Below are 23,262 nucleotides of genomic sequence, written 5' to 3'. Positions count from 1 at the left end.
TTGCAGTGAGTAGCTGGCAACAGTGTTGCCAGTTAATTACTGTAATGGAGCAGTAGTGGTAACTAACTGGAAACTGTGTACAGTTAATTACTGTACTGTAGTGTTACAACTCACAGCATTATACTGCATACACAATAGTATGTCAAGGTGTTACTAAAATTAATTAGTATTCTTACATGTTATTAATTCTTTAAATTAATTAAGTTGTAAATTCTGACTAATTTATTTTATTGTTTTGGCAGCAAACAAATATAAAACAGAAAATGTATAACAAAATTAAGAAATCAGCAGACATAAATATCATCTTACATATTACTGAGAGCCACAGGTCTGCACAGCAAGGCTGCAGTCAAACTAACGTTTAAGCATGCAAAATTCTGTCACATGGCTCTGCGAAAAGAAGTGGGATTAAACAAAATATTTAGAGATTGAAAAAGCAAGCAACTGGTCCATAATTTTTGTTCAGAGAGGTCATGGTTTGATCTTTGATTTGTCTCAAGCAATCACATGATGTAATTTCGCAGTTCAGAGTTCTCCAAGCTTGAACTTTCCAATGCTGCAAACTGTAAAATTTGTCGCATGAGCATGCATTCCAGGTCTGCAGCATTCACATGCATATGAATGGAAATCTATAGGGAGAAAAGTTCAGTGTGACTGGGACTTTAAGCTGTAACTCTAATTAAACACACCTGATAAAACTAATTAAGGCTCGTTAGAAATCTACAGGTAATGTTGAAGCAGGGTGGGAACTAAACTCTGCTGCCCTGCAGTTCTCCAGTAACTTGGAGTTTGACCCCCATGGTATATAGCAGGGGTGCTTAATCCTGTTCCTGGAGATCTACGTTCCCGCAGATTTCAGTTGCTACCCATATCAAACACACCTGCCTGTAATTATCACGTGGTGTTCAGGTCCTAATTCATTGGTTTAGGTGTGTTTGATATGGATAGCAACTGAAATCTGCAGGAAGGTATTTCTCCAGGAACAGGATTAAGCACCCCTGATATATAGCATACTTTTAAAACAACTGCTAACATTTATCACAATCACATATCCAATAAACACACACACACAAAGTGCTGCAGTAAAATGTGTTACTCTCTCCTCAATGCGGACCATGCAAAAAAAAAATTTAAAAATAAAAACTGAACAGCAAAAAACACAAAATAATTATTTTAAATTTTAAAGTTTGTAATAATTAAAAGCTCTGTCAAATCTCAAAAAGTTTAAAATAATTATAGAAAACAAAAATAAAGTTGGCAACACCGAAAAACCAAAGGATCCAATCTTTTATTGTTATAATTATCTCATGACAACAAACTTTTTTATTGTTTCAAATATAAATTCATAGATGGAAACACAGCTCTGAAAAATACTTAGCAATAAACTCACAACCTGGGACCGGACAGGGAAGCTTTTGTGTGTGGATGGCTATTTGTATCATGTTTTTGTGATTCCCTGTGATGTTGTGCACATGTTACCTTACTGAGATGATGGAATTTAATTTTGGCTTAGTTGCCAGAAAGATACATACAACTGTTAGCATCTGTACATTATGGCAGTATGCAATATCCAATACATATACTTAAACAAAAGTAATGTAAGAAGTTATATGAGGAGAGGCTAACTAGCTCAAAAAGTAGCTTTTAAGTACACAGTTCAAGATAACAACAATATAACTTAAAACACAGCCTTATTTTATAAACCCTCAAAAACATTTGAACACATTTTACTTACTCATTTTAGATTCTTATTTAAAGCCTAAAACATATCAGACTCTACATCTGAATTGATGGACAGAGAATAGAGCACACTCAGCAGTAAACAAATCAAACACCTGGCTCTAATTAAACACACCTGATCAAACTAAATGTAAAGGTAGTGTGTTGAAGCAGGGCTGGAACTAAATTCTACTAGGCTGTGGCCTTCCAGGAGTTTGACACCTCTGGTACATAGCATATTTTCAAAGCAACTGCCTACATTTATCACAGTTATGCACATATCGTTTAATAAAAACAATAAAAATATACTTTAATATAAACTTCATCCATAGAAAAAAATAAATAAATAAATATTCTAATTCTCATGTTGTTCCAAACCTGTAGTAATAATAAAAAACACAACAAATATCATGATTTATACATTTATTTTGGAAAGCCTTTAAACTGTTAATGGCACTTTTACTTGCCAGTTTTACAGGCAAATTCATTGAGTCTAAAATGAATTTTTATGCAAATTAATTTTTGATGCAAAAATGTATGTGCGTGTTGTTTAAGATATATATTTTTTTTAAATAACACATTTTTACTAGTTATTTAGCAAAATACTAATATTCAGTTGAAAGTGCGATTTAAAATCTTAACTATAGGCCAAACTAGGCAATTAAATTAGATTAATTATAGAAAAAGTAAACAAAGTTATAAAAATTATTGTGACAATTTCTTTGCTCTGTGTGAATATTTTTGCCTTTAAATGCATTTCGTCCATATCTTACACTTACCTTTTAATAAGCTCTGTGGCATTGGTTGACTCCTGATACTCAATGTTAAAAACATAAAAGGAACCAAAGAAAACACAGAGATAAAATAAATATAAAATAGCAACATAAAGCATTAGAGTAGATGGGGCAGTAATGGTTGAACAGTAATTTACCATTTATTATCACAGTAAATATCTGTAATGGTACATAGAGTAAATTACTGTAATTTATTCTTTGCACTACAGAATTTCATACAAATCCTGCTCCTTTTACAGTAAAATACTGTTTCTTTTCATTACAGCTAAACACTGGCTATTTTACAGTTATTTACTGCATAATCTACAGTAAGGGTTAACAGTGCAAATCTCCTCATATCTTCAACTGGTCGCCACAGACGTCATGGAGGCTTGCGTTAAAATTTGATTCATCCCCCTACAGCCTACGTGTGTATAGCGTGCTCATATATGGAGGGTCCACATGAATAAATGACAAAATCAGTCAAGCTGAAATCAAGATAACAATCGCAGTCGCCTTGACGATCAACCAAAAATGAAAGCGGAGGAAAATGAAAACAGTAGTTTTGGTTGAGTATTTTATGAGCTGTAATTAAACTGATTGTCAAAAAGACAACAGTAGTTTAATAATTATATATATATATATATATATATATATATATATATATATATATATATATATATATATATATATATATATATATATATATATATATGTATATATGTGTGTGTGTGTATACACACACACACACACACACACACACACACACATTTATATTTTAGTGCACCATAGTGTTTATTATTGATGTATTTTACCGTAAAGACAAATTTCGTATTTTATCACCTACACACCCGTTCAAAAACACTCCACCAAAATTATTACAGAGGTTTTATGTGTCGATAAATGGTGCTCGATAAAAACAAAGCTTGTTATCAGCGCACATCTTCTAACCCTTGTTATAGGATAGACTAAAATAAAACGGCCGGGTCTTAAGTTCTCACCCACAGTGAAAAGTGTGATGCCTCCTGATTTTAATCTGCCTAGCCTGACATAATCATTCACAAATTATCTACCCAATCTTCAACCTGACCCAGTAGCGCTGTCTACCACCGATTTACAGTACCGTCTATGAATCAGCCTGCGCGCTTCATGGCCCGAGCTGAAGTCTGATTTTATGGCCCGCCCCTCAAATATATATATATATACATGTGTGTGTGTGTGTGTGTGTGTGTATGTGTGTGTGTGTGTGTGTTTTTAAATTAATTTCTATAAGGTGCACAAAGCCATGTGAGTGGGATTCTACTTTATTTTGTTTTGACAGCTTGGAGGATGATAAATAACAGCATTTTCTCGAGTGGAAAACGGCTCGAATGCTTGCAAAACTCTGACATATCGTGTCTGTATAGTTTTCGGGGCGGCTTCCATCCTTGTCCCGCGCACAAAGCTTTAAGACGTTCAGTCAAGAAACAAAACACATAATCGGGATTTCACTTTTACCGTCGCGTGTTGCCTTCGAGTACCTCTAATGTACGCTAGCGCGCGGGATAATAGCTCGCGCGGATCATTACACGCGTCCGCTGACAGCTCGACAATGACAGTGAGCCAGTGCAACACTTTCCATCCAACTTCGGTCTTTACGAACGAAAGAAGAGGCTTTCCTCTCTGTACGGGGGGAGGAATATGCACTACTACTGAATCAGCATTTTCAAACCAATTCCTGTTAAACAATAAAATAAAAATAAAATAAGTCACCACAAATGAATAGAAATTATTATTATTATTATTATTATTATTATTAATTTGCATTTATAAATTGTCATTTATTTTTCCTTAGATTTCACGTTATGTGTGTGTAGCGGGTGCTTTTCTGGACACCTATGGAGAGGAACCAAGCTTACAGGGCATATATTTCATCTCCAATGTAGAGTATATTTCCTGCCTGTTTACTGACGTCACGTCCAGCGGCGTCGGCAGGGCTGGCCATCATCTTTGCGCATTTCAGAGCATCAAACGAGCAGCCCAATTACATTTTGTCAATCTGTGGGGACGGGCTGGCCAAACCGGAGCATTACAGAGAAATCACCCCAAGGGCCAAGCCCCCTTATTACAAGTAGAATAATAGCGAATAATACCTGACACAGTCCCTTAATGTGGCGCACACTGTCAGAAAATATGTTCCTATTACATTTTAAGGTTAAAGTTTTAACCACGCATGCTGCAACGCTAATGCATTTGCGTCACGTTACTTGTAATAGTCCCTTAAACGAATAACGATGCAGTTGTTCGCATAGAGTCCTTAAATTAACAAAAAACGGCGAATTTCAAAGCATATTATGGAAATGAAAAGCATGGTGATACTGTATGTACAACTATAGGCTATATGTCGCATCCAGGGTTGAAGAGCCTTTTTTGAACACGCACAGAGATTCATTAGAAAAACGAGCTTGTCACCGCGAGAGGACGCACTGTCACAGTTTAAAAGAGAACACACACCACACGAGCTGATAACACACACACACACACACACACACACAAACAGGCCACACAACGATGGGGAGTTTCACGACAATTTGATATATATATATATATATATATATATATATATATATATATATATATATATATATATATATATATATATATATAATTCTAATAAGACACGTAAATAAATATTTGACTTAATGTTTTACATTACACAATACATTAAAACAGTTTAGTTATTTTTAGGATGTACGCAAAGCTTATTTTCCTATTTTAAAACCTGTAAATTTTACTAATTTAAAGTTTTACTTTTTTAATCACAATTTTGGCCATCTGTTCCAAAATTATTTTGTCTTGGCTGCATGGGTTTTGCATTTTTTCAAATAAATAACTCGTGCTACAAAATATATTGTTAATATGAATGGGATTCAAAATTGGGCGCAGCTCCTGGTCATCTTTCCCTGGCCCACTTTATTCAATTAGTCCAGGCTGTTGGGCCCCGCCCCTGCTGATGACACCACAGACCCTCCTTAAGTTGCGTCGCGCCACAGCTGTCTGCGAGCATTGAGCTGACTGGCGCCATCCTGAAAGAATGCCTTCACTGTAAAAAAACACAGAGAGAGCAGTGCATTCAGAGACACAGGGAGTGAGCACTAGAGAGAGAGTGAGAGAGAGAGATAGAGAGGGAGGGATGGAAACAGAGTAAGAGGGAAGAGGGTTACTACTACTGCGCATAAACACAGATTTGATCAAACTTGTGTTTAGTCAGAAGGCAGAAAACTTATCCAGATCGACCCGGCTCGGCCTGAACCTTCACACTCACTTGTTGAGTCGACGCAACGCAACCGAGAGAGAAAACTTGCGGAACTTGACGCGCGTTTTGGATGCGTGCGCGGACTTATGACCAACTTTTTTATAAATGCATTGACTTTCTGAAGTTAATGCGCTTTAATTGAACAAGCGGATCCAATTTTGTATTCGAGCTTTTGACAATTTGCCAATGACAGAAAGAACACAAACAAACGGACGGACTTTGTAAAAACAAATTGTCTTGTTTAATTTCAGGTGATCGGAAGTAAAAAAAAATCGAACCAGTGGATTAAACAAAGAAGGAGTTTGGACTTTTTTGAACTTTCGTGTTGTGTGTATCGGTGAGTGTATGAACGTTTGTTAAAAAAAATAAACGATGGAAGTAAGTCCGGAGCAGCACCGTTGGGTGACCCATCACACGGTCGGCCAGCATCCTGAGACACATCACCCAGGACTGGGACACTCCTACATGGACCCGTCGCAGTATCAACTTGCGGAAGATGTGGATGTATTGTTTAATATCGACGGACAGAGCAACCATCCGTACTACGGGAACCCGGTTCGGGCCGTGCAGAGATACCCACCGCCACCTCACAGTAAGTAAACCAGTTCTAAATTAGCCTTCGTTTTTTTACATTATCTCTATTTTATGAACTAACTGAATTAATAATATGTAACGACAAGAACTGTTGCAATCATTGTATTGAACATATCTTTTGAAAACTGTACTTTACGTGTGGCTTACCTGAAGTGGTGTGTCACTGGTTTCACATCTTTCTAGTACCCTGGTTATTTTTATTTTTAGGTTACACAGTAATGACATAATAATAAACAACACAATGCGATCATTTAATCTAAAAAGAAGTCTAAATAAAAAGAGGGACACGTTAAATTAATTAAATAAAAAAGTGTATTAACACGTTATTTGTTGATTTGTTTAATGTATTAATATATTGCGGTCAAAATATCATTACTAGCACAAGCAAGCTGGGATTTGATTTAAGGCTTTTTAATATAAATTTTAATTTAACTCGTCACTTTAAACAACGAAGTGCTTTTTCCTCTACTAGGTACTTGAATTTTAGTGCGGAAGAACAATTGCTTTAATTTATTGACATGACTTCCTGAGCGGAATGGGGCAAAGCGTGACCTCGTTTTTTTCTGAATTACCCCATCTTTAAACACATCAAAACTTTCAAAATCCCTTCAGCATCAATAGATACTGGTGGGCAAGGTATCGAAAGTAGTTTGAAAGTGAGAAACTGACGAGGGCTGTTAATTTTGGGACCCTTCCCAGCGCCATCGAAAGCCTCTCACAGTAATGTAGGCCTTTGACGTGCAGTTTCACAGTTTACTCATTTAGTCAAGTTGCACTAGTTCTTTTATGCAATAACAGGTTCTTGCTAAAAAGGGTTTCAGTTAAATACCAGATATGCGTACAAAACAAATAAATCAAAATTGTAAACACTCATACTGACCTGACTGCATTTTTTTGTATTTACAATTCATTATATCTTTATTTGTAACTGATTTTAATTTATTTAGACCAATTGGTATGACGAATCCCACAACAGACTTGTCTTTTGTTTTCGCAGGTAGTCAGATGTGTCGCCCATCGTTGCTGCACGGCTCTCTTCCTTGGCTCGATGGAGGCAAATCTATCGGCCCTCACCACAGTACCTCCCCCTGGAACCTTGGGCCTTTCCCCAAGACTTCCCTCCATCACAGTTCCCCTGGGCCTCTGTCCGTCTATCCTCCAGCTTCTTCCTCCTCGCTGTCCGCTGGCCACTCCAGCCCACATCTCTTCACCTTCCCCCCAACTCCACCCAAAGATGTGTCCCCTGACCCTGCAATTTCTACGTCAGGTTCGGGCTCATCTGTTCGACAGGAAGACAAAGAGTGCATTAAGTACCAGGTGTCTCTGGCAGAAAGCATGAAGCTGGATTCGGCTCATAGTCGGAGCATGGCCTCAATCGGAGCGGGCGCGTCCTCCGCGCACCACCCCATCGCCACTTACCCTTCCTATGTACCCGATTATGGGCCGGGGCTCTTCCCACCAAGTAGCCTGATAGGTGGGTCCTCTTCTAGTTATGGTTCCAAAACGAGACCAAAAACAAGGTCCTCTTCAGGTAGGCGTGCGCTTTATTACCCTTTGATTTTTACTAACATAATCATAGCCAAATCATTCAGCATTAGCTCTATTTTTCCCTCCAAGAGCTCCCTCTGTTATTGTGCTTGCCATTCTTTTTTCCTCAAAAACAGCCTCCCAGGTTAGCCAATTCCTAGACTATTGATTTAGACTTTTTTTTTTTGCTTCGTGCCAACACTTGGCTATCAAATTTGGGCACAGTCCACATCTTGTGTTCAAGGAGCTTCAATTGCTTAGCTTCTTAAATATGAAGAAATCTTATTTATGATATAATTCCAAAATAAGATGTTATAATTTCAGGCAATAATAATAATAATATAAAACACTAACAACCAGCCGTGATTATTTTCTGTAATTGATATTAATGTAAGCTATTTTATAATCCTGATAAATTAATGATTCAGTAATCTTAGCCTTTTTTTGTGGTAGCCTATCGACTTTTCCTTTAACAGAAATTAAAGATCGCTTTACACTCTTGCCCTGCACTATTTTCCTACCATATTCTGTTTATAGAATATTACATCTAATGTCGTCTAGTTACAAAGCGGAATTAGCTTCCCTGATTTATTAAACGTCGCTCAGTATATGCAGATGAGTCTACACGTTTAATGCGGAGCGCTTGGGTTTTCCGGATGTAGATGTGTGTGTGTGTGTGTGTGTGTGTTTTCTCTCTCATCTCTTGCTTCTCTTGTGCCTCGCAGTGCACGGCCCCGTCTCTCTCGCGTTTATATGTTTAAGCTAATCCAATTATTTTCAGACTGCTGCACGCGACAGTTGCATTGTTTACTTTGCGCAGAAACTTTGATAGAGTCCGGATGCGCCGCGGATCGCTCGGAATAACGAATGAGCTGGCGCAATGCACGACCAACATGCACAGACAGTGTTATCCAAACACACACTGAAAATTATTTCAAAAGGTCAACCTTTTTTTATGCAATTAGCGAACGCACCATTAAATCATGGTCTATTTATGAAAATGATTTAAGGATAATGAGATAAAATTGGTTTTAACGTGTTAATAATAATAATAATAATAATTATTATTATTACTATAACTTATACATTTTAGATGTATATAATTGTGTATACATCTTAAAGTTACAACAACAAAAGATAATATTGTATATATTGTTATTCAATACAGTTGCATTTTAATTTGTATGAGTTTAGAAGAGGCTAAAGATTGCATAATAAGCAGATATACGTAACCCAACCTGTTCCTTTTAGGTTTTATTATGAAATAAAATTACATAAAATATAAAGCAACAGAACACCCCGTTACACATTTGCGTGTATGTATCTGGGGCGACGTGCTCGTGAGGTCTGTGGGTTTGGGGCAGTTACAAGCACAAAGAGTCTCTGCCTCCACACATGATGGCAGAAATGCTGTCAGGAACAGAGGGGCTGCACGGCGAGGTTGTTTTTCGTTTCAGCGGAGCGACCGGAGGCGTGGGTCACTGAACATGTGAAGCGCGCGCCCTTCACCTGTCAGTCAAACGGAAAGAATGCCAATCAAGCGCTACGCTGTTTTAATTACGTAAAAAGAGCAGGTTACACTATGAGTTAATTAGACCGACGCTTTCACTCATTGTTACAAAATCCATTCAACATTATTTCAGCCTAAACATTTACTCGAGCACATCTTAATTGTTCCCAATCACGTGCTTTAGCTAATAAACCAGGAGGTTGTTTCTGTGGAAAATCGGGCCATATATCCAGCAGCTATTTTATTTATATTTGCGATTCCCCATTCTAATAATTGATGAGGGCATCGTTGTTTAGATCCAGCTCATTGATTCGTTTATCTCTGTGTACAATATTCACAACATTGCCTACTTAGAACCGCTAAGTTATTTGTTGATCTTATCAGATGATGTCACATTTGACGATTGAGGAGTTAAGCTTAGTGATGTCATGCTAGATAATGTTTTTCATTTGGTAATGCATTAATAATAGTCCTAATAATAATAATAATAATAATAATAATAATAATAATAATAATAATAATAATGTTATTAATGCAATTCCAAATTCATACTTTTTTTATTAGTGCGACTCTTCAGCCTGTTTGTATTTTTGATATTGCATTTTCTTCACATTCCTATGAATAATTCATTATTATTCTTAATCTGTGTATTATTTGTGTATATTATTTGCATCATATTTAATCTGCAATAATTCTGTTCAATATAGCAAACGAGCGAATGGCCACTATGTTTATGCGCACCAGTGGCATGGGTTGTGTAGTTGTGCTTGCGTGTGCATGTAAGTTGTGTTTTAGTGGCTCTAAAAATGAGATGTGCATGCGTGTGTATCTGTGTTCGCAGAGGGTAGAGAATGTGTAAACTGCGGGGCCACCTCGACTCCTCTGTGGCGGAGGGATGGCACCGGTCACTATTTGTGTAACGCCTGCGGACTTTACCACAAGATGAACGGACAGAACCGACCCCTCATCAAGCCCAAACGGAGGCTGGTATGTTGCTCTATGGCACTGTATTAATGACACTTCTGTCTTTTTCTCTTTCTCTACCCAGGAAGAAGTGTTAGCTGCAAGAAATTGACTCGCCAAGCGCAGGTGTCAATTCTTTTAGATTAAGCAGTTATTATTATTATTATTATTATTATTATTATTATTATTATTATTAGCAATAATAATAATAATAATGCCATTTTTTGTATCAGAATTTTTTATTTTATTTTATTTTGTTCCCACTCGACACAAATGCCCAGACAATTTAATTGTATCTCAAATATTGCTGACACTGTGTGTCTACGTGTTAGCGTAACGAAATTTGTCACGGAGCGACTTCAAAGTGTTGTGAAACGAGCGCTTATCTCAAATGAGTCCGCGTGGGAGGCGATCAGCTCCAACAGGTCAAATATGTCTGCAGAAATTAGGTTCAGTTCTGACAATATGCCATTCATCAGGGACACTGTTTCACAGGGATTTAATAAACGAGAGAGGAACAACTCTCTGCTTTCAATGGCCTGGCAGCACCGACACCGTTTCTCTTTAGGCTTTGGATAGAGTCGAGGCTCTTGAGGCGCAGAGAAATAGTCCGAGCTCTGCTATTTTGGCATTGGCCTTCTCTCCCTCTCTAATGTGAAAAGCCGACTTCCCAGGAAAAGACTGGCGGATATCTGAGCGCTGCTGATAAAACTCCTCGAACAACAGCGCTCGCTCCCGCAGTCTAAACACACGGGCGAGAACGCGCATACAGGAGTCACGACTTCAGATTGATCTTCTCAGCTCAAATGCTGGAAAAGAAAAGAATAGAATGTATGAGGGATATAGAATTACCCTTATAGAACAACACATTTACCACAGAATTTGAATTTAATTCGTTTGCTAGTACAAATCTCTCCAAATAAAAAACACTCACACTTCGCATTTTTGACGATTCGATCACACGCATGAATTAATCGACACTTTAATGACTCATCCCATTTCAGGACATTAAATGCAGCATTTGCCTATGCCTGCATTTTCCCTCCTGCATAGCCCATTTCAAAATCATACTGATTTATGTAAATCCATTGTATTTCAATCTAGTTTTATACTCATTGTTTTTTTTAATCTTTTTAATAATTGATTGCTAGTAACTGCATATAATTAATAATTCTAACTGCTTTTCTTTTCTTTATTTTTTTTGCAAGCTATTTTAGTGCAGCATATAGATGTGAATAAAGATGGCTAATATCTAACTGAAGGTTGATGTTTAAACGTTGGATCCATTTCATGTAGTACGGCTGTTTCTCCATCATTTAACGGGAAAATGTCATCAGTTTTAATGGGCACTATTTAAACCAGTGCTTTCATGTCCTTTGTAAATATTTAGGTTTGAAAGGGCATGTGCGCAAGACACTATTTTTACCCATGAGCTTAAAGCACCAGTGTTTTGGAGATCTCTTTTCCTCTGACATATTTGTGCATCACTTAGAACCATTTGCAGCTTAAGGAAACAGAAGGGGATGGGGGGCCATTAGCACCATAGGAATGCAATCATCATTTTAAGTTCTGATATTATAAGTGTAATAACTGTGTTTTTGTTTATGTGTGTCCATCAGTCTGCTGCCAGACGAGCTGGGACCTCATGCGCAAACTGTCAAACGACCACGACGACACTGTGGCGGAGAAATGCCAACGGCGACCCTGTCTGCAATGCCTGCGGCCTGTATTACAAATTACACAATGTAAGCTCCCTAGCTGTCTTACACTTCTCTAGTAAGATATTTTCTATCTTCTCTTTGCATGCTTTCATGTCATGCCATTTCTTACTCTCTCTCTTTCTTCATTCCTTTATTTCTTTCTTTCAGTCTGTTTGGTCTTTTGCGCCTTGACTACTCTAAAATGATTCAATACTCAATCATATGCTATTATGTTTCCGTTCTATGCATTTCGCAAGACCTATTCAATTGACCCTATTACAGTATTGGGATTTTCGCACCCTAGGAACATCTTAACCCATTATGAGAGCCAAAAATATTTTTCAGCATTGCCCTAGTGGTCCCACTGACGTTAGAGTCAATTTCACGAAGATATTTGTTTAGCTCTTCCTCAAATTATTATTTATTTTTATTCCTATTATGCCAGACCTTAACTGCTAGTACTGTTGAACTATTGAATTTCACTTCAGTTGGTGGTATTTCTATGTTAAACATATGCCGGGGAACATTTTCATTCTACCTAATCAGCTCCGGTATCCTGTATCATCACACTTTGAGGCCCCACGCTCCTGTTTCACTCCTTTACTAGTCACGCAAACGCACCATGTTAAATCATTTTGCTATGTTGGTTTTGGCTGTTTCGTAAGATCTCAAAAAGAAAAACTTGACCTAGGTTATCAGGAAAACAAATAACACGTATTATCGTTTGAAACAACCAACAGTCTGGGCTAATTGGAAAATTAGTTTGTTTTGGTACATCTTATTTTTCTGTTACGCTCAGCCTGCTTTGAATCAAATTCCAGATTTTGCATGCCAAATTGAGTGTTCTTCACTAACTTGCATGTTCGCATTATCATAATCACTCCCATCTCTCATTGAATGGGCAGGGATTTGTCATGAGTACTGATTTGTGGTTGTATTTGTATGTCTGTATGACATTTCATTCTCAATTTCTTTATGTGGTCACTAAAATCACAACTGAAAGAGTTACTTATAGTCAACAGCTTTAAACAGTTGAAGCCAGAATTATTAGCCTCCTTGTTTATTTTTTCCCCAGTTTCTGTTTAACAGAGATATTTTTTTAAACAAATTTCTAAACATAACAGTTTTAATAAAAGACTATAAAAAATGTAGCTTAAAGGGGCTAATACTTTTTATATTAAACTGGTTTTAAAAAATTAAAAACTGCTTTTATTCTAGCCAAAACAAGATAAATAAGACTTTCTCCAGAAGAAAAGATATTATCAGATATACTGTGAAAATTTCCTTGCTCTGTTAAAAGTCATTTGGGAAATAAAAAGAATAAAAAAAAATCAAAGGGGGGCTGATAATTCTAACTTCAACTGCATGCATGTTCACTGTGATGTCCAGTGGAGATGTTTTAATAAGTGAGCAAAAAAGTACAGATGCTCACATTGCATGTATCTATATTTTAGAAATCAAAATGGTTGAATAACTAAAAAAAGTATAAGTCTGAAAGTTTCGTAAACAAGCTCCCAACACTCTTTCATTAAGTGTTTTAAGACCAGGAGAAAAAAAGTCCAATTACTGGCTGAAATTGGCAGACTTTGGCAAGCGGACACTGTGCTTGAGCCCGGCTGGCCCTAGTATGGGGTTTCTTTCTTTGGCAAGACTGGCATCGTCCATGCTTGGCATCAGAGGCTAAATCCAGCCTAGTCCTGATATGACCCAACACACGCACACTTGTACATACACACTAAGAACATACATGTCTTATAATGAAGTTGTATTACATAAAGCATTAAAGTGACCGCCTTTGTTTAACCAAATCCTAATCCCAGTAACCGGGGTGTCAGCTTCCAACATGAAGCTGCAAGGAGAAATCGGAAATTAGATCTGTTTAATATCTCAAGTGTTTCTTCAAGACGGCAATTAAAGAGATTGAACTGATAGAATAAGAGTTTTTTTAAAAGGCAAAAGTTAAAAATAATACTAAAAATAAAACTTCTCATTCCCATACTTGTGTAACTTTCTTCTAAGCATCAAAATGAAATCTTGTGCTGCTTTGCCTGTCTACTGACTTTGTTTGTACAGACATAAAAAACACAGACTTTTTTTTTTTCTAAAAAAATCTTCTTTTGAAAGGAAGGAAGTCATACATGTTTGGATCAACAAAATGTTACATTAATGACTCCTTTTAGCTCTTCTGCTTCTCACAAGTTGTTCAAAGTATCTATCAAACTCTACTCCAAAGTCTGCAAGAGTCTTAAAATTCCGAAATTTAATTACAAACCAAGTTATCCGAGCTATTCTATCCACATTAATTTGACCATGCATCAACAACTATCTCCTTTGTGTCTATTTTTATTCCCCGTATGGAATTTTAGGAGAAACATCTGAGATTATGTTAATACTTGAAAGGAACACAACCGTCTCCTGAAATATCAAGAGCAATAAAGTGTTCCTCTGGATGTCTTACGAAATTAAAAACCGTGTTAAATTTTTCCATTATGCTCTGGTCTTATGTAACCGGGACGGTCCCGTGGCCATTATTAACACCTCCGCCTCTCTCACTCTTTCTCCTCGTAGATCAACCGACCGCTCACCATGAAGAAGGAGGGCATCCAGACCCGGAACAGGAAAATGTCCAGCAAGTCCAAGAAGAGCAAAAAGTCCCATGACAGCATGGAGGATTTCTCCAAAAGCTTGATGGAAAAGAACAGTTCCTTCAGCCCGGCCGCCCTGTCGCGTCACATGACCTCGTTCCCTCCCTTTTCGCACTCGGGCCACATGCTCACCACACCCACCCCAATGCACCCCTCCTCTAGCCTGCCCTTCGCCTCACACCACCCATCTAGTATGGTGACGGCGATGGGCTAAAGCGACGGCCCTGCTACCTCCAATCTCCCACCGGTGGACATCTCAAAGCACCGTTAACCTTGAAGCCTGTCACCCGCCGCAACCCTCCAGCTCCCTCACGCGCTACATGGCCCCCCCTTTGATACCTGTCCCGCTTAAAACCCTTATTTCCCCCGTATTACAAGGAAAGAGAACAGACAATGACTTTCTTCATTGCCCCTTCAACCTTGAAGCCTCGCACTGATGTCAACCTTCATTTGTGTACAAATGCCATCTTTCCTGTGGGCATCGAGGCACAAACATTTACCATACTTTAAAGTAACCTTCTCTAACTCCAAAACCCCTTCTTCCTCTTGATCGCATCTCCTCTACTTCATCCCCCAACCTGTGAGACATGAGGAATCGAGCTGTGAATGATAACAGGAGATGAACTCTGCATATATTTGTAAAAAAAAATGTCTGAAATACATTTAATGAAGACTTTTTAAAAGAGCGAAAAGGCGAGGACGGGAAATGCCCGCGGGCAGCTATTGATAAGAAGGGTACGACTTAAACCTGCAAGGTGGAATGACTCTGTCACGATTTCTATCCGAAAAGTAGGAGGTGAGATGTAGGGAGAGGAAACCTAGAATGGAAATGGTGTGTAATGCATTAAAACTCGTAGTCAGGTCTGTCTTGCAGACTTCCAGCTACTCTTCTGGATGTGTTATAGGTCTTGGGCAATTGGTTTGTGTTCACGTACACATACACATACGCACATGCACACACACACACACACATACATGCACACACACACACGCACACACACTCTCTCACATATACACCAGAAAGACTTCTTTGGGCCCAGGTTATATGCATTGTGAAAAAAAGTTCCTGTATTTGTTATTTGTATGTATAATTCAGAGTACCAAAAATACGAAAGAAACAAAGATGTAGAATTATTTCTTTATGTAATGCAGACTGAATGGTTGTACAAATTTAATAATCACTAGTGTAAAAAGAAGACTTGCTTTTTTGTTGCGTAATTTTTTTTTCCCTCTTTGAAAATAATAAACTAGTTTAATCTCTGTTGACATCATACAAGAATGCCACGCCAAGAAGCTTGTGTGCATTTTCATGTGAGTTTGTACGTTGCTTGAATGCAAGAGTGACTTTTTTGTGGGTATATGGCACTGCGAATGTGTTATATCTGACACATGGCTTTCGCTTAGCCACAAGGACACCTCTAGATTTACCCAGAATGCTGCTGGCCGCACACCAACAGGAAGCCTAGAAATAAACAGACATGTTGTGCACACTGTACACAACCTGAAACGCCACACACCACCGACTTGAAATTGAAAATCTGTCAGCATTTCTTGTCACATCAGAAATGTTCTGAAAGTGTCGGCACAGCAAGAAAATGGAATATTCCCCCCCGCCTAAATTGTATTCTGTTTAGTTTATTTCATTTTAATTTTAGTTTAAATGAAGAGGTTAACATTAGGAAGACAGAAATACTTCAAGATTAAGTTTCGGTGAGTTAATAAGTTGTATTACATAAAGCAGAGTTAAATTATTTTACCTCGCATTAAACTGACTTTAAAAATGACAATTTACTTACAGTTACCTTGTTTCAAACTTGCTTGATATTCTGTTTTCCACTGCTGAACAAATGAAGAATATGTTAATAACCAAAAAGTTGATGGTTCCCATTCATTTCCACACTGTAAAACTTAACAGCAAAAAACAATCACTAAATGAAATGAGTTTGTTTATCTTAAATAATTTGTTTTTGTTTACTAATGCTAGAAGGAATACCAAACCATTTGAGTAGCTATATAGTTGTTTGGACTTAATTCGTTAAAGTTAATTAATAGTGATTTGATGACTGAAGTTAAAATATTTAGGTTGCTAATACTGTTTCAATTCCAGTTCTTGGAGGGCCGCAGCCCTGCACAGTTCAGTTCCAACCCTGCTTCAACACACTTACCAGGAGGTTTCAAACAAACCTGAAGAACTCAATTAGCTTGATCAGGTGTTTTAATTAAGGTTAAAGCTAAACTGTGCTGAGCTTTGGCCCTTCAGGAACTGGGTTTGACACCAGTTTGATGATATCAACACTAAGTATATATGTATATGTGACACAATATATGTTTACAGTTCTCAAAACATTTTTTTTTCAATACTTAAATAGTTTGCCGCTATCTGTTTCCCTTAAACAGTTGGAGTTAAGTTAACTTAACGAGTTTTATACAGACATATGTATTTCCAAAAGGAGGTTAATGGGGATCAAGAATGGTTTAGTTACAGTTGTCATTCAAAATAGTTGTTCAGAAGAAAAAATGGTACCACGTTAGAATAATAGTCCATTAGTTAATGTGTTTAATAACAATGATTAACTATGAATAATCTTGTAAAGCATTATTTAATCATAGCTCAACATTTACTGTAACAATTAAATCCAACTAATGTTATTTAACTTAAATAACATTAACGTTAGAGACATGAATAAACACTGTAATAAATATACTACTAATAGTGTGTTCATGTTGGTAAATACATTAACTAATAAACCATTATTTGAGTATTACCAAAAAAATCTTAAGTTTGGAACAAGTAAAGGGTGAGTACATTTCTTTTATTTAATAAATAATCACTTAAAAACATCAAGTTGAATGTCAGCTTTAACTATAAAAATTTTATTTAATCATTGATAACTTATTAAATGAAACAGCACAAAAAATATGTTGTTGTATTTGCTGATAATATCTTTTATACAGTATAAAAACATCTCGAAGTTACAAATTGGATCTGTGATTTTTTTTATTCGATCTAAGAGAACATGAATGTAATATTTTGTCTGAATGAATTTTTGGAATATAATATACTTAACACAATACTGCAGACAAATCAGTGAGAAAATCCAATGAAATCTTTTTTGGGGGGCTTGTACCTTTTAAAAGAGCCAAGTGCGTAAAAGATGGTTAACAGAAGCATTGCCTTATGGGTTAAAACAGTGTAAAAGGTATCAAAGCAGAAAATTCTCAGCAAATGTAGAGAAAAGTGACAAATAAGGCTGAGGTTGAACGTTTTTGTGGTCGTTTTCAGGCCTGGTGACTAATGGGTAAGTTTTCAATACAATTTATATCTGATGGCATGTTTAGTGGTTACATGTATGTGATCTAAATTAAATACATTTAATATGGCCAATCAGAACAACTTTGATGGCACACAGCATGCTTAAAAATTGAGCAGTCAGCCAAATCCGTTGGCTAAAATCATTAAGAGACAATGCAAGAACACTAAAACCCTTCAGAAGCATGAAAAGGAAATCTCATTTTTTTTTTTTCAAGCTGACTTTGATCAGTGGTTCACTGTGGCTTTGCTGGATCATTGCTTACTGTTCCACTGTAGCAAGCCGTGGTCCTCACTCCATTAGCTTTTATGGGTCGTACGAAAGGACCTGCCTGAAGGGCTTGTGTTTGATTATAAAGCGTTCGCTTTGTAGAAGAACTGTTAACTTGAAGATAACATCTAATTCGAACGATACATATATTTAATAGCGTTCTATCTTTAATAGATTTACGATGTTATGCTAAGCTTGCTAACTTCAAAGAAACATTCATCGTTAACCGAGGCTAATTCTTATTACTCGCAAACATTTCATCATGTTGAGAATTCCAATCCTGTAGGTTATTGCTAAATACCTAAATAAATGTTAAAGATGTGTTCAGTTAGCATTGTGCTGAACTGAACACGTCAGATAGGAACTATCATTCAAAGCTGTGTCGTTTATATGCATGTTAATAACAGAGGGACTAGAGGAGGCACTGAGTATATTTTGTTTTTCAGTTGCTGTTGTGGTTTCGTACATTTGCATGCAGCCTGCGCTAATGACACATTAGCATGCTAAGAAACTTTCTCTGTCAAGTCCTAAAAAAGAGGAACTGACCCCAGACCACATGGAACCCGTGTCCCAAACATGCATGCACACATAGCAGAAATAATTTCCATTTACACTTACATACACTAAAAACAACAAAAGTTACTTATAAATGGCTCGGCCTGCTCTGTGAGTTTAACAACTGAGTTCACAAACTGCTGCTACTACAAATGTGTTGGAGTGTCCTTTGCCCTTTCCTGCCCTTTACTGCTCATTACTGTTGTAATGGCCATAAAAATACACACATGAAAATGCAGATCGAGAGAGAGAAAGAGAGAGGAAGAAGTTAACAGCAACAACTTTTTGTAAAAAATATACTTATAATTACATAATCAATATATCTGCACTCTGACTATACTTATATATATGCAGTCTAGTCTTATACAAACATCAGAATAAATATATGGTTGCACACATATATAGTCATGCAAACCCATGTTTATATATATTATGACTATATATGTGCGCAACCATATATTTTTGCTGATGTTTGTTCCTGCAAAACTGAGAGTGCAACATTAAATCATCACGTCTTATCAAAAAATCATTTCATAACCTCACTTTTGCTGGCTTACACTATGACATTTACCGCATGGTTAGTGCAAAAGATCAAACCCAGCTTGTTCCACAAATTCACATTTGTGGCTAAATTTAAATTGATCTATTTGTGCATTGTCACTCAAAACCAGTCGGTTTAGTTAGCAGGCTAACATTAGAAGCAATAGCTACTGTTTAGGCCTATATGCTAACTTCTAAGGTGATATTTAAGCTGCACTTAATGTAAGTTAAAAAGGCTTGATGGGAATCTTTCTTAAATACGTACTTGCGGGTTTTATTTCGTTTGTCGTAAGTGTCGTCAATTAAACAACATGCGGTTCAGAAAACATTTCCCTTAAGTTTGCATGGTAACTACAGCATCCCTTTAGATAATCATGACTCTGCAGAGCAAGCAAATACACTTTTAGGTTTCTTCAGAGATGGAGTTTTTTGTGGCGACGCTGGTTTGACACTTTTGAGTCACACGATTCTGTGAGCAGCAAATGATGATAGCATGACTTTTGATTAGCCTATGCACACTAAGTTATTGCCTATAGATTTTTTTATGTTTTGTATTATTTTTATCAGTTACTAACATAAATTACACATTATTTAATTAGTTAATCATAGTTTTATTTGTAAATTTACAATTTTATTAGTTTTAAAAATTAAAAAAAAAATGTAGTACCCTTTTTTTTGACTGGACTGATTAGCATTTGTTTAACCACAGCTGAACTACAACGATAATGAATAGTTTTTAGATAAAACATAAACTAACACATCAAATATGAACAAATACCAAAAAATTCATTTGAATATGTAACCCATGGCTTGAGTTTGTTCATATTTTACCTAATTTTTGATTCAAAATGACCCAGCATTTTTAAAAAGTGTAGGCAGGGTGTCAAAAATGCATCAGATAAAAGCCAAACGTTCCTTTGCAACCCAATGTGGGACTTTTTGGTCATCTTCCAGTGTTTGGTTACCAACTAAATTTGACTGAAGCTCTTTTTCCTGGTTGCAGGTAAAAAAAAAAAAGTTGTATATTTGTAAACATAGTAGTAGCTATGGAAACAAGCACCTGAGAGGTGTCACCTGCAGCTGAAATAACTTTTACTCTGACACGTGTGTTTGAACATCGAAACTGAGAGCTTTTTTAAATGTCAACTAAAACAAGTTTTAACACTATAATCACAATTTCATCACCCAAATAATGCCTGTGCTGGAAAAAACTCATCTCCTCTCATTAGTGTACTATAAAAGGGCATCAATTATGTCGAAACAACAACCTAAAGGGGAACTCCAAAAACTAGCAGGAAAACAGAAATGCTCTGGACCGACACATTGCTTTCATGAGGCTTTACTTCCATTTTTTTACTTGCCAAACTTGTTATTCGGCATGACTGCTCTGACATAAAGACCCCATGAGTCAAAAAATGTCTCTGTTTTAATGTATGATACATTTTGAAGTATTTGTTAATGTACATGTTGATAAAATAGGATATTTACATTGTATTTTCAAGACTTAAAATATTAAGTTATACATTTAAAAGGATAGTTTGCTTAAAATCTATTCTCTCATCATTTACTTATCCTTCACTTGTTCAAAAGCCAGTTTTAGTGTTTGGTATTTTGAGGAATGCTGGTTTCTGGTACTTTCGTAGTATAAACAAACAAACAAACCAATACTTTGGAAATCTCTGGGTGCTGGGCTACCAGCATTTTCAAAATGACTCCTTTTGTGTTCAACAGAAGAAAGAAACTCATTAAAGCTACGCGAGGAAAAATAAACGATGAGGTAATTTCCATTTTCTTCACATATAGCTACTATTCTTAATTTTCTTTAAGAATAGTAAGCTTTTTAAGATTTAGCTTTTTCAAACAGGTAAATATATTAGTCTATTCGTTTAAATATACATATAAAAAAAGTATTTTGTTTCGATTTTACATAAATATGTTTGTTACACCGATTACTCAATAGTTTTCCAATATTTTGAATTTTGATATTCATAAATGATATTTAAAATGACAATTTTATACTTACATACTTTTCGATACTTTTGCACATTCATATTGACGTATAGGCTACGTTGACTTCTAATTTACAAGGTTACCTACACGTTTTATATTGTTTACACTTTTGCGAAAATGAACCAATAATGGACCATATAAAGGAGCGTTTATGCATTTTGTCCAATCAAATTGTTGGGTAGAGTGAGAGCCCCTCCCCTTCATTTCACCTGTCACTCATTAGCATCAGCAACCAAGCAGCGCGTCGTGTTTTGTTGTCTGTTATGTCTCTCTCAGGCCTCTTCTTCGACAAATTCATCAATGTATGAAACAAAACTGCTCTTCAAATCATTCCTCCATCATCAGGCAATACGAGGTGTGTGAGTAAGTAATGTCTACATTTCAGTAATCATACTGAAGAAGTTTTAAACGGGCTTTAAATAAGTGCTTTAAAGTGGAGTCATATTGACGCTTTGTAGACATGAGTGTCCTGGTTAAGTAAAACAATCAAGTTTGATACATTATTAAACAATGCTATGTATTAATAACCGGAAATTTGATAAATGACATAATGAAAACAAATACAGATTGCCTCATTTTAGAAACCTAAACACAATTAACTTGCACAACACGCACCACACACACACACACACACACACACACACACACACACACACACACACACACACACACACACACACACACATTTTTATTTTTACTTTCTCTATAGTTTTTTAGACATTTAAACACAACGACTTACAAATTTGGTCCAACAAACATTCACACCACAATTGATAATAAAACATACAATATACAAACAGTCCAGAAAAGTGATAATACATTATTACAATAATAAAAAATAAAACAAATTACAAAAAGGAAACAAATAATAATAAAAAAATACAATAATAATAAATAAAAACACCAATCTTCTGTTTTTATCTAAATTAGTTTAATCCTCTTCAATTTAACTATTTCTTGTAGAATTTATGTACGAAACGATAAAAAAATTTCTAAAACACTAAATAACTGAACTTAATAGACAATATAAAAAGATCAAATTTAAAATATGATCAATTAAAACTTTTAATATATCAGTGATTTAAAAGTAACACAATGGGGATACATTAAACCTCAAAATCACAATACAAAACAGCTAAAATAAATTGTACATATATTTATTTATTTAATATAATAAATTAATGCTTTATATATATATATATATATATATATATATATATATATATATATATATATATATATATATATATATATATAAATATAAATATAAATTTAGGCAATTCAGTCAATACGATTATTATCTTGAAAAGGCATTTTTCGAAAACTCCCAAAAATGACCTGTCGGGTTATATAATTACTCATTTGTCTAAACTTTAGAACTTCTTAAGAAGTAGTCATTTGAGCAGCTGAATGTCAGCGCTGCAGATTTCCTTCCTGTTCATTGTATTAAAGGGTGGAATTTGCTCTTATAAGACTTGATATGGCTGCAGTGGCTCAGTTTAATGTGACGTGTTGATTAGATCATCTAACTAGGGCCTAACAAGACGTTTCAGCGCTGAAAGCTGTTTTGATAGTCACGTTTATGGGAACGGTTCTTGGCGTAATTCAGCATCACATGACTGAATGAAAATGTTTCAGCGGTTACATGACCACAACATGGGATTCATGTGGGTCTTCAATAACCGCTCTATATTTACCTAAATTAACCACAATCAAACATGAGGTCGAACTCTGACACACGCCTCTGGTCTGTGACCTGTCACCTATTTAATTCTTGCTGTCATACCTGAACAGTTATTTGCTTGAAACCACATATGCGTTTAGACACACCTTAAATGGAGCTAGTCTAA

At 36.1% G+C, this 23,262-nt stretch overlaps 1 protein-coding gene across 43 annotated transcripts in view; it reads left to right on the top strand.

Annotated features, from left to right (window-relative positions):
* The window catches only part of gata3 (GATA binding protein 3), a 31,778-nt gene extending 15,759 nt beyond the window's left edge, over window positions 1-16,019 (top strand). For 10 of the 43 annotated variants that reach the window (XM_073945557.1, XM_073945560.1, XM_073945554.1 and 7 more), the window contains 5 exons: window positions 6,039-6,379; window positions 7,379-7,912; window positions 10,260-10,405; window positions 12,001-12,126; window positions 14,650-15,997. In XM_073945557.1, the coding sequence (XP_073801658.1) occupies window positions 6,160-6,379; window positions 7,379-7,912; window positions 10,260-10,405; window positions 12,001-12,126; window positions 14,650-14,940 (1,317 nt within the window). In that variant the 5' untranslated portion in view covers window positions 6,039-6,159 and the 3' untranslated portion in view covers window positions 14,941-15,997. 43 annotated transcript variants of the gene reach the window in all.
* Window positions 16,020-23,262: the final 7,243 nt, after the last annotated feature.

This window comes from Danio rerio, chromosome 4 (genome assembly GCF_049306965.1).
Source record: "Danio rerio strain Tuebingen ecotype United States chromosome 4, GRCz12tu, whole genome shotgun sequence".
Classification (NCBI taxonomy): domain Eukaryota; kingdom Metazoa; phylum Chordata; class Actinopteri; order Cypriniformes; family Danionidae; genus Danio; species Danio rerio.
Note: the sequence above shows the minus strand (reverse complement) of the source record. Positions and strands in the feature narration are given on the sequence as shown.